The following is a 15,867-nucleotide window of genomic DNA, read 5'->3' as shown; positions in this document are numbered from 1 at the left end:
GTTTTCTCAAAGCGCTTTACAAAGGAGGGCGGTGTCATTATCCTCATTTTACAGATGGGGAAACTGAGGCACAGAGTGCTGACATGACGTGCCCAAGGTCACCCAGCAGGCTAGTGGCAGAGATGGGAATAGCACCCAAGATACCTGAGTGCCAGGCCAGTGCTCTAACCACTGACTCACACTGCCTCCTGGTCATTTCTGGGCACCATGCATCTTCCCAGCACTGATGCAATGCTGCCTCATCTCATGACTTTGAGACACTGTCACAATGACTGGCAACGTTGATGAGCTATTTTAACCACTGATGGGCAGAGCTGTCTCGGTCAAGCTCCCAGAAATCTTGCTCACATTATGGCTTCAAGCCAGAGGTTCTCGGACAGAGGACAATTTCCTGGCGATCTGCAGAGAGCTGGTTGGTTGCACAGTGCTGCTCTCTTCCTTGTTTCCAGCTGCTAAACTGCACAAAGAAATAGCCAAAGACAAATACATAAAATGCCTTTTCCATGTGAGTGATTGCTTTAGTTGCCAGAGATGCCACATGAGCATAAATAGGAGGGAAGATGATCCACCCACTGATGAGTGCAAGAGAAAGTGAGACATAAGAATATTTCTCTATTAAGATGCAGTCAACACGTGGCTCTGAAAAAGTGTGAGACACCAGACTCTAGGCAATGCTATCAGGCTCTCACTTTCATGAGTAACAAAAGCAACAAAACGGAGACTGAAAATGCAGATTTGCAATTGGATTCATGAAAGAGCATCAGTGTAAAACGATATGATTTCAATTCAGGAACAGCAGCAAACTGTGAATGGTCTGTGATGACATTAGAGTCCTACCGACAGATTTATAACCATCTAATCCATTCATCTTAATGAGTCTGTGTTTACAGTCTCTCTTTTAGTAACAGCATTATTCAGGCAGCAGTCTATGTGCTACGGTGGATATGATGCATAATTCCTAGGAGTGCCAGAGTCATACGTACATGCACGGCAAAGTTCTAGGGTATTCAACATAAAATGCTTGACAGTCCCTTATATGCACTGATGTTAACATACCGACAGGGAAGCAGGAGGTTATCAAACAGAACTCTGCCTCTCTGCAGCGTCAGAATGTTATCACAAATAAATATTTTCTTCCAAATTTCCACTAGTAAACTCAAGGGCGTGCATGGGAATAAAAATTTGGCTGCTTTTGGAGGGGCACTTTCTCCCCACAGCCCTGGCCGCAGAGGAGTTGTCATCTCCTGCCTTGGCCCAGGGCAGGAGGAGGTCTGCACCCCTGCAGAGTGGGGGGACCCGTGCCCCTGATTGCCCCCCTTTGTGCAAACCCCTGAGTAAGCTGTAGTCCTAGTGTAAGATGCAGAGTACTAATGTATTCATACAAGATCTTGTGAATACACACATCCGCTGGGCACTTTAGACAATTTTACCCCAGTTCTAACTACACTTCAGCTTACGAGAGCTAAGAGGATCACAGCTGAGGATGGCACGGCTGCACTGTGCCTAACTGCTGCTAACCAAACAAGCAACAGATGGTGGCAAACAACTCCACCTGATCGCACCGTCTCTCTCTCATCATCCTGTTCCCGGATAGGCCGTGAATCCTGTACAAAGATAGCACTTCTCTGCATTCGACAAAGTGTCATTTTGATTGAATCCACTGTTGTCTCATTATCATTACAGGACACAGTTAAGTTCCATGAGAAGGGAACTTGAAGTCAGTTTGGATCACTGGTTCGGTATCGTTTACCATTCCATTTTGCATTCTGGACCAGAATCTAGTTAATTTCAGATGACTGTCTGCCTAGCTTTGACCAGCCGTCTGGCCAGAATGCATCAGCTCTAGGAGTTTCTCCGCCCTATGCAATCGCCGTGAGAAATGCCCTGTCCCTCCAGTTTGTCATCACCTACACGCTCGTACATCACCGCCTGCTTGGTTTGCATGCTAATCGTAGGCCTGAACCAATAGCCCTTCATTCTTGATGCCAAGCTCTGGTTCTAACTCTATTTCTATAGACGACTTCCTCCCCCCGATTTCCCAGGTTGCTTGGTTCCTGAGCAGTGCTGCAAAATTCAGAGGTGGATCGTGAACACACTAAAGTCCATGAATTTTCACTAGCCCCCAGGATATTGTCTGCAAAAGCAGCTGCAAGGGAGAGTTGGCTAAATACGCTCAGTGCCAGCAAAGATCCCTCAGACACACCACAGGGGCAGTAGCACACAAGCAAATCCCAAGAGTGGCCTAGAACGGGAGAATGGATACAACTGCACTGGGACACACCTTACTGTAACTGGCGCAGAAGCCCTTTGAATGCCAGCATTCCCTGCACTAGTGAGCTATCTGTGTGAGGAAGGAAGAGAGGCTGTGGGGAACGGGGAGCATGAGGCTGCTGGTGACAGTGTATTGGGGCGAGGCAGAGCAAACGGGGTGAGTAAGGCCTGCTTACACTAGCCAAGAGGCAAGATACCCGACCGGGATGGACGGCAGGAAAAGGTTCAAATCAATGGATGGGCAGAGGTGGGACCCGGTCCGGAAGGATACGCAGAGGCTGCAGATAGATGCTGCAAGGCGGGGAAAGGGTGCAGAACAGGTAGGCGTGGGGCAGGTAGCTGAAATAAGCTACTGGGCAGGGATTAATTGAGAGAAGGAGAAGAGTTCCCTTCTCACATCCCTTTGGCTGCTTAGCGAATGCCTTGATCGTGAACAAGTTTCCCTCCCCTTGCACAGGGGCTGCTCACAAGTGCAGTGCTGATGCTCTGGAAAGGGGGATGACTATTACATAGCTGGATGTTGCCTGAGGAGGGAAAGGCCAGTTGGACATGACCCCGTCACCCCCAACCCCTCCAAGCTGCAGCAGAGATTATGAGGCACATTCTCTCAGCTGCTCCTCCTAGTTTAGGTTGGCTCCGTCCTGCCCTGTGCAGAGCCATGGTTTAAATGCCCCAACATTGCAAGCTCTTCAGAGGAGCAGGACCCTGTCTCATCACACCTCTGCAAAGGTTTCAGCACATGCTTTGAGCATTGCATCAGTACTAAAGCAGAGGACGATAAAACCACATTCAGTGATCGTTCCAGTTTGGATCTGTGTTTATTTTTCCAAACCTCCGAAATCTGGGTTTGGACAAGCTGGATATAGCTCTGCTCCTCAGTGGAAAGGGAAACAGGCAAAGGTTGAATGAAGGAATGGATCTGGGTGGCACAGGTAGGCGAGCGAGGGAATAGGAGTTGGCAGAGCACCCGGGGGCATGAAAGAAAGGGATGCTCTCTGCAAATCTGTGTGCAGGAAAGAATGTGCTTCTTTCATGCAGCTGCACTTGCTGGGAAATTTGCTTCTCCAACAGAGCCCCAGGCATCAGGTCCCAGCCATTGCCAGATCTCACTGACACGAATAGCACACCCTGTTCACACTGCTGCCTGAGCGGTGCAGAAGCGAAGGAGGGAGCAGACAGGTGTGATGCAGGCCACACGACAGAGAAACTAGATCTGGAAGAGGCCCAAACAGTTCATGGAGCCCACCCCTGCCCTCTGCTCTGCTAGGCCTGTGAGTGGGCTCCGAGCAGCACCAGCACCCGCCAAGGGAGCAGCCCTGCAGCCATCGTGACAGCTGTGTCTGCTGCTGCCACTAGAACAGCGACAAATTCATTGTTTTGCCACATCCCTTTAAATAATTCACAGGGAGCTGGGGATTAAGACAGTGCTCTTCCCTGTCTCCACTGAGATTTAAAATCCTTCCAGCTGGGAGATTTAAAGAGAGAATAATGGACTGTCCCACCTCCTGGCTCCCCTCCCCGACCATCCCTCTCCCTCTCCCCTTCCCCATTCCAGGAGCCGACTCAGCAACAGCACACAGCAAAGAAAAAACCGGGGAAAGAGCTTGGCTGGTAACCATAGCAGCAGGAGCCCTGCTATTCAGCTGTCATTATCCCGATGGCTCACACATGTGATTATCTGAAGCTGTCAGCTGAATGCAGTCTGTCTTTCTTGCCCTGGATGGATCGTGTAGAAACAAGCCAAGGGAGTGGCTAGCGGCTGTTCCTATACACTGGAGGCGCACCTTGGTGCGAACACATGCAAACAAGCGTATTCTGTAGGGATCGCTTCCCCTTTGGGAATCTCACCCTTTGAAAATCCCTCCCTCCTTCCTGCTGCAGGCACCATAATCTACGCTACTAGGCACGCAGTGGGAGCATTGCAAATTTGGCCCTTATATTTTAGGGAATACATACCCGCCTCTCATGAGCTGAAACATCCTGGCAGCTCCTGCTGTTAGAAATAACTTAGCCTTCTGGTGCAAAAGACAGGGATTGTACTTGTACCACATCATCATGCGATAATGATGCAAATAACTTGTGGCCATACATAAAACATCGAAAGAACAGCTAGGAGTGCGGGAGATCTAAATTGTACACACTGTATATACCAGTGTAGATATCTACCTACAGAAAAATCCTGCTCCCGTCATATACCTCTGAAACAAACTGGGCCAGCCTCTCAGCTGGTATAAATCAAAGGAGCCCTATGGACTTCAGTTCTCATCTGCTGGGGAGGGGGCCTAAGGATTGTGTACTTAGATGTATTTTTCCTTTAGCAGGTGGTTAAGAGGGCTCTGTTGTGTTTCGATTTTGTGGGTCTAGCAGTGCTAATCCTTTCCCAGCTCCAGGTGCTGCTCAGCTTTACTTGTCGGATCCAGATATTAATTTCTAACAGCCTCATTAGGCTCCCAGATAGCTATACTCCATAATATGATAGGGTGACCTGACTAGACACCCTGATTTTATAGGGACAGTCCTGATATTTGGGACTTTGCCTTATATCCCACCCCGTCCCAATATTTCACAATTGCTAGTGGGCCACCCTATTATATAATCCTAGCTATGTTGCTCTGCAGAGCAGCCATATAATACCCATCCTGTAGTTTGAAGCCCGTGACAACCTTGTTGTTGCTCCTCATACAACCTGTGTAAGGCTAGTCTTAAGGGCCTGGCCAGGAATGAAGACATGCAGCTAATCGAGTCTATGGGTGCAGCTCTGATAGCGAGAACCAGTGGAATTACAGGAAAAAGCCAGGGCCAGGCCAGCCTTAGGTAGAGAAAGCCAGAATGACGCAGGGAGAGCAACTCACTTGGCCAGCATGGAAAAGACACAGAGAATCTATGGAGACGGGAAGGGAGGAAAGGATGGGAAGAAAGCGAGTTCGGGCTCATGAAAGAGGAGCAGAGAAAAGAGGGTTGGGGAAAGGCTAGTTCACCTCTTAATCTTAGCAATTAGAGAGGGAAAGACGCACATGAAGCCACCTGGTGCAGGCACTTCAGTTCCCCTATAGCATTTTGGAGAGGAAGTGGCAAGGAGGATAGGACTGAAGAGAACTGGCGGGAGAGGAGTTGAGAGCCGGCCAAGCAAATCACCCATCCACATACCTCTACTTACCCCTGTGCCACACCAATGAAGCATGAGGTATCAATAGGGTAGCATAGGCTGTATCTGGTCTCTGTTTTCTCTCTTCTCTACCTGTCTGTGTATGTTATCTATCAATACATATGTCCATCTGTCTAGATACCTGCTCTGTTTACTCTCTCCTTGTCAATTCTCTCTTCTCTATAGCCCCTGTGTGTAGTGAATCTGTAAATCTACCCATATGTTTGTCCCTATATATCACATTTCCTTGTTCTGCCTTTTATCTGCAAAAACCTGTTTACCAGCCACTTGGTTATCTGCCTATATATCTCCTGTCAGTCTGTTGGAGGGATTTCACTAACAACCTCTGTTTTATGTCAATAACTTCTTTCCAAAGTTGAGTTGTGCAGGGGAGTTTTGTTAGCTGCCGAAGTGAATGGGACAGAGAAAGGAGACCAGGCACTGCTACTGATCCTGGTCTCAAAAAACCAGGAGAAGGGGATATTCCATGGAACCAAAAGGGGGCAAATTTAAAAAGGATGCAAGGAAATGCCATTTCACACAATGCACAGTTAGCCTCTGGTATTCACTGCCACAAAGACAGCACGGCGGCCAAGAGCATAGCAGGTTTCAAAACAAATGGGACTAAAAACAACATCCAGAGCTAAAATGCATATTAAAAACCAATCCAAGAGTTTTAGAAGGGTCATAAATCCTCATGCTCCAATGTGTACGCCAGCCTCTCACTAACAGTGTTAGGATGAAACTCCCTGGAAGCAGGTTATTCTCTACCCGCCCCTTGCCAGGTTCTTGCCCCTTCCTCTGAAGCAGCCAGTGCTGATCACTGTTGGAGACAGGACACTGGACAATGTGGATCTGGGATCTGACCCGGTCTGGCTGCTCCTATGTTCCTGCATTATTTGCCACCCTGACACTCCCTATATTCTTCACCAGCTTTTTTTCTGTCTTCTCAGAACCAGCTCAACTGTGCGTGACGTGGCTTTTTTAAAGTTGTCAGCTGATGCCTCCAAGCCTGAATCCTAGAGGTTTAAAGCATACCCCCACACTCCCTAAGGGGCTTAAAGGTCCAAGTAGCCAAGGGAACCATTTTTAAAAGATAGCCAGACACCCAGGCTGTGTGTGTCGCTGCTGCGGGTTTGAACTAAGTGCATGTCTTCATGTAAAGTAGCTGCTTTCCCTGAACATTTTCAATTTTTTCTATTTGCAAACCAAAAACCTGAAAGCCAAATGTGACTGTCTGACCAGAAGAGATATGTTTTCAGCAGGTCTTAGCCATACAATTTAGATTTCCATCCCAAAAAGTTTGTTTTCGGTTGCCAGACACTGAAAATTTTCGGTTTTGTAGGTTTGGGTTTTTTGATGAAAAACAAAAAAAAAAAATTCAATTTTTGTCAAGATTTTCTGGTGAAAACCAAACCCTTTTCCAACTAGTTCTATGGAGGTGTGAGAAGATGTAGGGTGACATCAGGGCCCCACTGAAGTCAGACACAAAATTTCGATTGCTTCAAGGGGACAATAATTTCACACACAGATTTTTGTGGCCAGGCTGTGAGAAAGAGCTGCAGCTGCATGCATGAGTTACAAGGTCATAAGTCAATATAGTTTACAATATTCTGGATAACTCTTATCTGAATACATTTTATTACTGTTATGCCGATGTCCAGCGCCTGGACTAGCCAGGAAATTGCACAAGCCTGCTTTAGAGATTTATTGAGAGCTGTTAAGTGGAACAAAAGACGAAGATTGTGCTGTTACAAGTGGATACTTTAAAAATATTGCTTAAAATGTTCAAGTATGTTTGGGGGCAGAAGGAGACACTGCTTAGCACAGACTGGCATCCAAACCATATTCACCATTTTACCATTCTGGTCTGGTTTTGAGGTAATATAGGGATGTTCTCTCTCTATACAACAGTGAGACCATTATTGGAATCCTGGATCCAATTTTGGTGTGCACACTTCAAAAGGGAAGATGAAAAATTCAAAGGGCTTCAGAAAGAAGCTACACAAGTGATTGAAGGCTTGGAAAAATACCTTATAGGGAGAGACTAAAGAAGTGTGCTCTATTTATTTTGTCTCAAAAAAGGTTAAAAAAGTAACTTGAGCACTGTCTACGCGTACCTCATAGTAAAGGGCTCTTTAATCTAGGATGAAAAGGTATAAGACGATCCAATGCTTAGATGTTGAAGCTAAACAAATTTTGGCTAGAAACAAGGCACAAGTTTTTAAACAGGGAAGTAATTAACTATTGGAACAATTTACCTAGAGGATGTGGTTAATTCTCCATCACTAGGAGTCTAAATAGAATAGGATATTCTTTAACAGATCAGCTCTAGCTCAAGCAGAAAGTATGGGATCAGTGAAGAAGTTATTGGGTGAGATTTTTGGCCTGTCTTATGCTTGAGGTCAGATTAGATCATCATAATGGTCCCTTCTGGCCTTAGAATCTATCAGTTTAAGATACCATGAAACTGATTCTCATAAAACAGGCTGCCTCTCGCCTGAGAAAAAGGATTTGTTCTGCCATGCTGCATTTCACAATGCAAGTTTTGCACCGGCCTCATGAGGGCTTCCCCAGTACCTGCTTACAAAGGGCTATTTGCACCTACTTTTCGTTCTGCTACTTCCATCAGCATTCCGGTGATTCACCACCATTGGCTATGTGGGGCTGAATTTTCACAAGAGCTCAGCTCCCAATTAGGCTCTCAGGCTTCCCAAGACTCTCAGAAGAGCCCCCCAAGTGCTTCTCACAAAACAAAACAAAGTCAAATTCAGGCCCCTTGTTTTGGTGTCTCAGTGGGAGTGGAGCAGTTTTGAAAGTCTGCACCTGAGCATTGGGGTAGAGACATTCTGAAAGTTCAGCCCCTATGGAATAGGCTTTTGGATACCATGAGCTGGGTGCCTGAGAGAAAAAATTAACTCGGACGCCAGGGAAGGCAAAATAAGGCACGGTAATGATCAAGATACAAGGTCACAGGGTTGTGAAATGCTAGTGAGGATCACTGTGGCAAGAGGAAGGCTGCAGGAAACTGAATGCCACTGAGGTGTGGTTGCAACACCGGACTACTGAAGCAGTCTTAGCACCCAGCACTAAAACACAACTAGATACAGTTGGGACAGAAAACTTCTACTAAGATAAAACATAACCACGTACATTTTTCACTATAGCAATGATCCATCATTATATGTTTATTGCTTCAATGTGGCCATCCATCTCCCGGCCTACCTCTGTACCACCTCTGTTGTAGCATCTCTCTGTTATACCCATCTACTAAGATCAAGCCAGTTTTCCTAAAGGATCTTTTTTTCCCTTCCCTGTCTGTCCCTGTCTTTGTCTATCACTTTCTCTGTCAGGGGAATGTGAGTCAGGTTATTTTATGCTTCCATTCCTCAAAGACTGGTATTGTATAAGAAAGATGTTTTAAGTGCCTCAGGGTGTTTTGTTCCTCATTACTTCAGAAAAGTGACATTAATAGCCAGGGAAGAGCACTGCTGAGTACAATTATGGATGATGTTCCAGGTATGAAAGCTGTTTTGAGCCTGCTAATGTTTCCTAATTACAAGCCTTTTGGTAGAGAGTGAAAGAGAGAGAGAGAGAGAGGATGGAGAACAGTGACTTAACTGAGTGGTTTACCTGGAAGGAGGAAAAGGTGGGGAGGCTTGCAGGGGAGGAGGGATGTTCAGAGACTTGTCTGTATGTGGAAAATCTTTTCTTTTCCGAAACCTTGGGACCAGCACAAGGAAGAGATTTATCTGAAGGAGTAAGTCTGGGCTGCAGAGATACAATTCTGCGTATCAGGTCAAACTCATACAGCCAACTGTACCACCTTAGATGGGCATCTAAGTAAGAAGCCAGTCAGGATGAATGCCACTGCACCCCGATCACAGGAAACAGGAGAGCATTTGTTTTATGTGGCATCTTTCTGAGTGGTGGTGAAAACAAAGTACCTACCAAATAAAGTTCTAAGAGCCCTTATTATGAAGTGCTAACAATGTGCTTGACCCTGCACATGGGTATTACAGAGGCAGGGGGCCCAATTCTCTATTACTGGATTTGTACTGTTGTAACTCCATTGTCTCCTGATTTACACTGGTGTAATCAAGACGCGAATCAGGTCCATTCTTCTTTCCCCAAAGCAATAGGCTTTGTTCACAGACTGCATAAAACAGCCCTTAGGCAATCAGCAATAGCTCACCTATATTGGTAAGAACTCTAGGATACATCTCCTACTCTTTCCCCCAAGTGCCATAGGAACCCTTCCCTGGGCAGCAGGAACCAGATTTTATTTCTCATCTGGAGGAACCGTGGTACCCGAGGTAAATTCGACAGAAAGCCAATCAGATGACAGGAAGATATTTGCTCGATGGCTGGGCATCGCAGACAACTGGCAGGACAGATGATTATCTGACAAAGGCTGTTACTAATCAATGCTGCTTTCATTAGTGGCAGTAAGACAGGGTCATTACAATTAGAAAGATCCTTAGAAGAAAAGTAATCCATGGGGGAAGGGGATGTGTATCTCCTCTTCTTAAATGGGAGGAAGGAATGAAAACACTCCTCTGCAGTGATCCCATGGTCTACCACGTTCTTGGACTCTGGAGACGTGGTAGCAGGATGCAGTTACAATACACTAGGCTGCAAGGATCTCTGATGGGGGCAGAGAACTTGCTCTTTTGAGTAAGTTTCTCATTCTCTGCCTATGGACCTGTAAAGTCTGCCTGTAAACCTAGAACATTGCCTACAAAGTCTGTATAGGAGACATCCAGGCCTGTAGGCCTTGGTTGGTTTTCCATAGGCTGCTGTTAGAATGGAGATATAGTACATCACACACACACACCTGGGTGAGCCCTTATATTTAGTCGAGAGAGAGAATGCTCAGGGCTACCATCAGCCTGATCTCACGATAAAAGAATCTACTAGACATTCAGGCAGCTGAGAGATCACAGGCTCAGATAGAAAGATCAAGGCTAAGGGATAAACTGTATATGACCCACTGGTAAAGTATGAGCTGGGGTGAAAGGACTCTTATCTCCCAAGAGTGAAATCTTGTAGCAAGGGCTGTGGACCACAAGGCTAGTTCGCATCATATGCTTTTCGGTAACATTGAAGGCAGAGCAGGTAGGTCAAAGTTTTCCCAGACAGGTCTCTGGTTTTGTGTGCCTCCGTTTTTAAATCTCCCCCGCAGCTTACCCCAATTTGTAGAGACGTTGAATGCCCACCGTGCCAAATGAAGTCACAGCCTCTGACCCCCAGTGGCCAGAAATGATGAGCCACTACTGAGGTGATGCTTCCATACTAGTAACTGCAGCAGTGCCTGCTTCAGTCTCCTTTCTCAGGGCTGACTCAACAATACTTGTCTCTAGCATCTTTTAGGAAGAAGATCTCTTCTCTGTATCTGCTACAAGAGAGAACAAGGCAACCTCTACCAGGGGTATCACTACGGAGCCTGCCTTGCACCTACAGACAGGATAGGAGCTTGGAGTTTGGTTGCTGAGGCTTAGGAAGCTGCTGGCCACTTTGATGATGTCCTCTGTGGCTGGGTGCCAGGGTACAATACGAGTTTTCTAGACTGAAAAGAAAGAGTTCTGAATTCAGTGCCCAGCCTACTTAATTGCTGTTGCCTCTCCTTTTTGGGGTGATCACATGGTCAGGAAGATCTAGTCATGCTACCACCCTCCCGTACTCTCAGAAGTATACAGGGGAGAGAATTTCTCCCATCTTTTCTCCCCTACGACTTCAAGCACTGAATCAGACAGCTGCCTGTCTTCCCAGCAGCAAGGCAGCAGTTCTGCATTTTCCCTCAGGTGCTTTCACTTTTGACTTCCTGAGTGCCCTCAGGGTAGAAGGTAAGGAAGAAGAGGGAGATAGCTTTAAATGAGGAGGCGGAAATTCTCTCTCTTCACTACCAGGGCCTGCTCTAATAATTGGGCCTACAAATTTACCCTGTGAGCTCAACCGTAAAAAAAATGAGTCAAGGTTTATAAAAATGTCAAAATAACCTATAAAAATCTTGATGAGAAAAAGGTGCAAACGGGAGACAAAGAGTCTGAACTAGACCCAACAAAGAGCCTTTCTGCTATAACTCAAGGACTACGTTACGATCGTGTCTGGTAAACAAAAGTGGGGGACCGGGACTCAACGGACGGAAATTGTCGAGTCAGAAATTGGCCCTAGTTGGTCATTGCTCCCTTTTGGTGTTCGTAAAAAGAGAACACTTGAGGAAAAACTTAGCAGAAGCAGCTGTCAGCCGACTGCTGGCTGGGTTGGACTAATGGATGAAGAGACTACCGCTATGCTGGCAGACTCAAAGATGAGAGAACAGGAAGAAGCAGCTTTTCCATTACAGAGGCTGCCACCCCAACTATCCGCTGGGAGTTATGGTGACCTGGTTGGGGTGGGTTGTCCTGATCCTGAGTGTTGTCCTGACCAGACTGGACCAGAAGGGCCCAAAGGACATTGCCACCTTCACTAGCTCCAGCTCACTCTCAACCACTAGCCAGGATGTGAGACCATCGCTCCCTCCACCCACGTGACCTTTCTTTTCCATATGACTGCTTCTCTTTCCTCTCCATCTTCCCCCTCACTCCACCCGCTGTTTTTCCTTCTGTCTAAGAGGAGTCTGGCTTAGCCAGAAAAAACTGGCTTTTTTGCAAAGCTGATGTAAGCCTGGTACCTGAGACTCAACTGAAAAGCAACACCCTAAGCAGCCTGATGCGAGCACAAGCCTGCCAGGTCTTGTGGGGGCTGATAAGACCACATCCTGCGCCCGTGTTTTCCCATTACTAAGGTTTCAAGTCAGAGTCAACACCAAGGCCAGAAGCTGGATTTTTCCCCCTTGCTGTTCTTTTCTCTTCCCTCTTGCACATGTTTGTATTCTAGGAAGCAGAACTGAACTTAACCAAAACAGCAACAACAGCTCCAGCTCATTTCGATACACTTATTCTTTTCCTCACAAGGACAGTTAGTACCACTGAAGAGACTGCTAACTGAGGGGCTTTCGTTCTCAAAACTCTCCACCCCAAGCGAAAGGGAACAAGGAATGTTGTTTAAATGACAGCCTTACTTAACACTTTACATTTTGACTGTTTTAATTGTTTTCCCTTCCTTGGGATATAGGCCAGGTTAAAAAGGATTTTAATGGTCTCTTTGCCATGGTATTAAGCCAGCTGAGCCCTCGCTCTACCAAATCCCGTTATAAGCATTTTGATGTTGACGGTGACAGGATATGTTTTGGCTCGTTGGGGTCAAGGATTCCATCTAAATTAATACAACTCCTCCAGCTGGGGAAAGTGTGGGGGTGAGTTTGGGAGGGGCTGGGAAACTGGGGAGAAGGGAGGAAGACCTGGAAGATTGAGATATTTGGTCCTGAAGTGTCTGACAAGGAAACCTGGGGAGGCAGAGAAAGAAACAAGAGATGTTGTCAAGCTTAATTGCTCCTTGTGGTTTGTTCTCCTGCGAGATCTCTCCTGCGGGCAAGGCCTTTCGGGCAGTAAAGATTTCTGAAACAGTTAATGCTGCCGGCCTCTCACTGCATCTTTCAGCAGCGTCAGATTTCTCTTTCGCTGGTTGTGAGTTTGCAGGGAATCCCACATCACCTTTGCCTCTGATCAGCAGTGCGAGATTCCCGGGACAGTGCAGGAATGAATCTGGGTAAAAGTGACATGTAAGAGGTCATGTTCTAGGATACGTCTACATTGTACACTCCCTTATGGCAGCGTGTAGAGAACCTGCACTACATGCAGCCCCAGCACAAGTATCAATAGCAGCACAGACTAGGAGGCACTGCTTAGGTGAGTAAAGAAACGCCAGAATCTTATGGTATACACCCTACATGGCTCTCTACACGTCCAAGCAGTGTGTATCTTATCTACACTGCTAGTTTTAGCAGTGTAGTGGCTCACTGCCACAACGTGGACACAGCCTGCTTGTCACACCCCATGCTCCACATGCCACTGTAGAAAAAGCTTTAGGGTGAACAAATCCCATGCCCAGCCTATATGTCTGTATAACACCTAGTACAATAGGCCCTTCTCCATGATCAGGCACCCTAGCACTAGTGCAGTACAAGCAGGTCAGACTCTTGCTTGGGAGGAACTAGACCTGCAACTAGAGTGAACAAGTTTCTCTCTGCTGCCTTAAACAGCAAGAAAGGCTGAAGACCCAAGGCAGAATCTATGGACCTGCCTGAGAGAAAGCCTTGTGTATAAGCTGAACAACTGGGCAGGCCATTAATGCTTTTGTTCATGCAAATCCTGCATTTGCACAGGCAAAGCTGCCAGTGCATGCTCAGATTAGCAGGCATGTTGAGGAGCCTTTCAAAAGTTCGCCTACATGTAACTACAAAAGTATCCCCTGCCCCAAAATGTTCACTTTTTACTCCTCCCCTGGGAAGCCACCCGTATGAAAATGCAGACTAAGATACAAAAGTCTGCATGCTTGGCACATACACAAATGAAGAAGTTTTAGTTAGCACAAGTTGCGATTCTATCTACTCAAGGAAAAAGTAAATTAAAAAAAAAAAAAAAAAGACTGCAATTGCCAACCCTAAGGAGGTCGCAAAGCACGAGTCAACTGTCCACAAAAACAAAAACTAATTCTCAAGCCAATCGTGAAATCTCAAATAAATAATTAAATTGATTGGTCTACTAGTTTTCCCCTTTATGGAGGAAGAACCCACCACCAGTTTGTGGGTGATGATTTCAGGTCGACAACCCCAGCCTGGAATGTGCACCCAAGAAGAGAGTTCTCTCTCTGAGAGGGTCTCTCACGCCCTTCTCCTAACCTGAGATGGGGAAACTGCTGTTCTCTCCCAGCGCTGTCCAGCTCCCATTGGGTCATAGAATCATAGAAGGTTAAAGTTGGAAGGTCATCTAGTCCAACACCCTGCTCAAAGCAGGACTAATCTCAGCTAAATCATCCCAGCCAGGGCTTTGTCAAGCCGCAACTTAAAAACCTCTAAAGATGGAGATTCCACCACCTCCCTAGGTAACCCATTCCAGTGCTTCACCAGCCTCCTAGTGAAAAACGTTTTCTTAATGTCCAACCTAGACCTCCTCCACTGCAACTTGAGACCATTGCTCCGTTTCCTGTCACCTACTACCATTGAGAACAGCCTAGTTCCATCCTCCCTGGAACCCCCTTTCAGGCAGTTGAAGGCTGCTATCAAAATCCCCCTCATTCTTCTCTAGGCCTCTCTCCCCAACCTCCTGCTCCATCTCAGTTTCCTTCTTGGGATCCGTCCCCATCTCACCCCCTCCTCTACCATTTCCTGCCCCAGAATATCCTCCTCCTCTTTCTCATCAATCTCTTGTGCGCCACATTCTCTTCCCCCATTCCCATCCCTCCCTTCTCCCCAATTTCCCAACCCCTCTCCATCCCACCCCCACACACTTTTCCCAGTTTATGAGTCAACATTCCCTCCCACAGGAAAACAGGTTGTAATGCTCACGAGCTGTATGTGAGCCATGGCTGAGTACACAACGGTTACTGCTGTGCAATTTTCTACATAGTTAATACACCAACAGAATCTGACTCATTGCCTTGCAAAGTGTTTTGGAATGCCATGGCTATGGGCGGAAGGTGGTACAGTACACAAATCAAACCCTCTTCCACGCTGCAGCTGTTCCTGAAAGCCAACCTCTTCTTGGCTGCGTGCTGCGTCTCATCAGAATGTGGTCCAGTGAGGGCTCATGACATCTGAGAGTGAGTAGGCAAAACAGCCAGGAACAGCAAAAGAGCCATGCACAGAGCGAGTAGAGGCAACAGATCATTGATTGGAAACATGACAAGCAATTCCTAACCTGCCCCTACTGTGCATGTCATGGCTAGGGATTTGTAGTGGGTTTGCAGCAGGTGGGGAGAGTAGGCAGAGTGACTTTTCACAGGGCAGTCACGCTCAGTGCATGACTTTGCTCTGCAGTCTCGGTGATAAGTGTAATTTAACCCTTGCCACATCACACTGAGATGCCCGCTTAGCATTCTTGCCTTGGAAAGGCGGCTGGTCGTTCACACACCAGCCGCTGCTGAGACAGAGAAGTGCCATTTGCTTTGTATAGTAAACGAAATGGGCAATTTGAGTTATTCATCGATTCTAAGGCCAGAAAGTCACACTGTGATTTAGTCTGACCTCCTGCAGAACACAAGCCACAGAACTCTCCCTCCAAAATACTTCCCGTTTGTGTAAAGATGGTGGAAATAGTCCCTTTTTGCTGATGCTACCTGGAAAGTATTTTTGCTGTGGGCGACAGGCAGCCTTCACCACGTAGAAAGGACCCAGGAGTTTTTAAAGCGACTGTGAAGCCTGCAAGACCTGATAAACATGCAAAGAGCTAGCAGTCTGACACATCCACTTACCCCTGAAGGAGGGTTTGCAGTCCAGCCCAGCTCAGCGGTAGCCGTCCGGGTATCCATCAAGGTTTCTGAGAAGCACACACAAGAGGATCAAAACAAAA

General features: G+C 46.7%; 1 protein-coding gene across 10 annotated transcripts in view; it reads right to left on the bottom strand.

Moving 5' to 3' along the window:
- Positions 1-15,867, bottom strand: part of EPHB1 (EPH receptor B1) — a 351,973-nt gene that overhangs the window by 189,315 nt on the left and 146,791 nt on the right. For all 10 annotated transcript variants that reach the window (XR_010918133.1, XR_010918132.1, XR_010918134.1 and 7 more), the window contains exon 2: positions 15,770-15,834. Coding sequence is in view for 7 of the 10 variants with exons in the window: in XM_067538719.1 (XP_067394820.1) it covers positions 15,770-15,834 (65 nt within the window). In the remaining 3 variants the exon portion in view is untranslated. The remainder of the gene's footprint in view (positions 1-15,769; positions 15,835-15,867) is intronic.

This window comes from Emydura macquarii, unplaced genomic scaffold (genome assembly GCF_026122565.2).
Source record: "Emydura macquarii macquarii isolate MOO-44397 ecotype Brisbane River unplaced genomic scaffold, CSIRO-AGI_Emac_v2 contig_499, whole genome shotgun sequence".
NCBI lineage: Eukaryota > Metazoa > Chordata > Testudines > Chelidae > Emydura > Emydura macquarii.
Note: the sequence above shows the minus strand (reverse complement) of the source record. Positions and strands in the feature narration are given on the sequence as shown.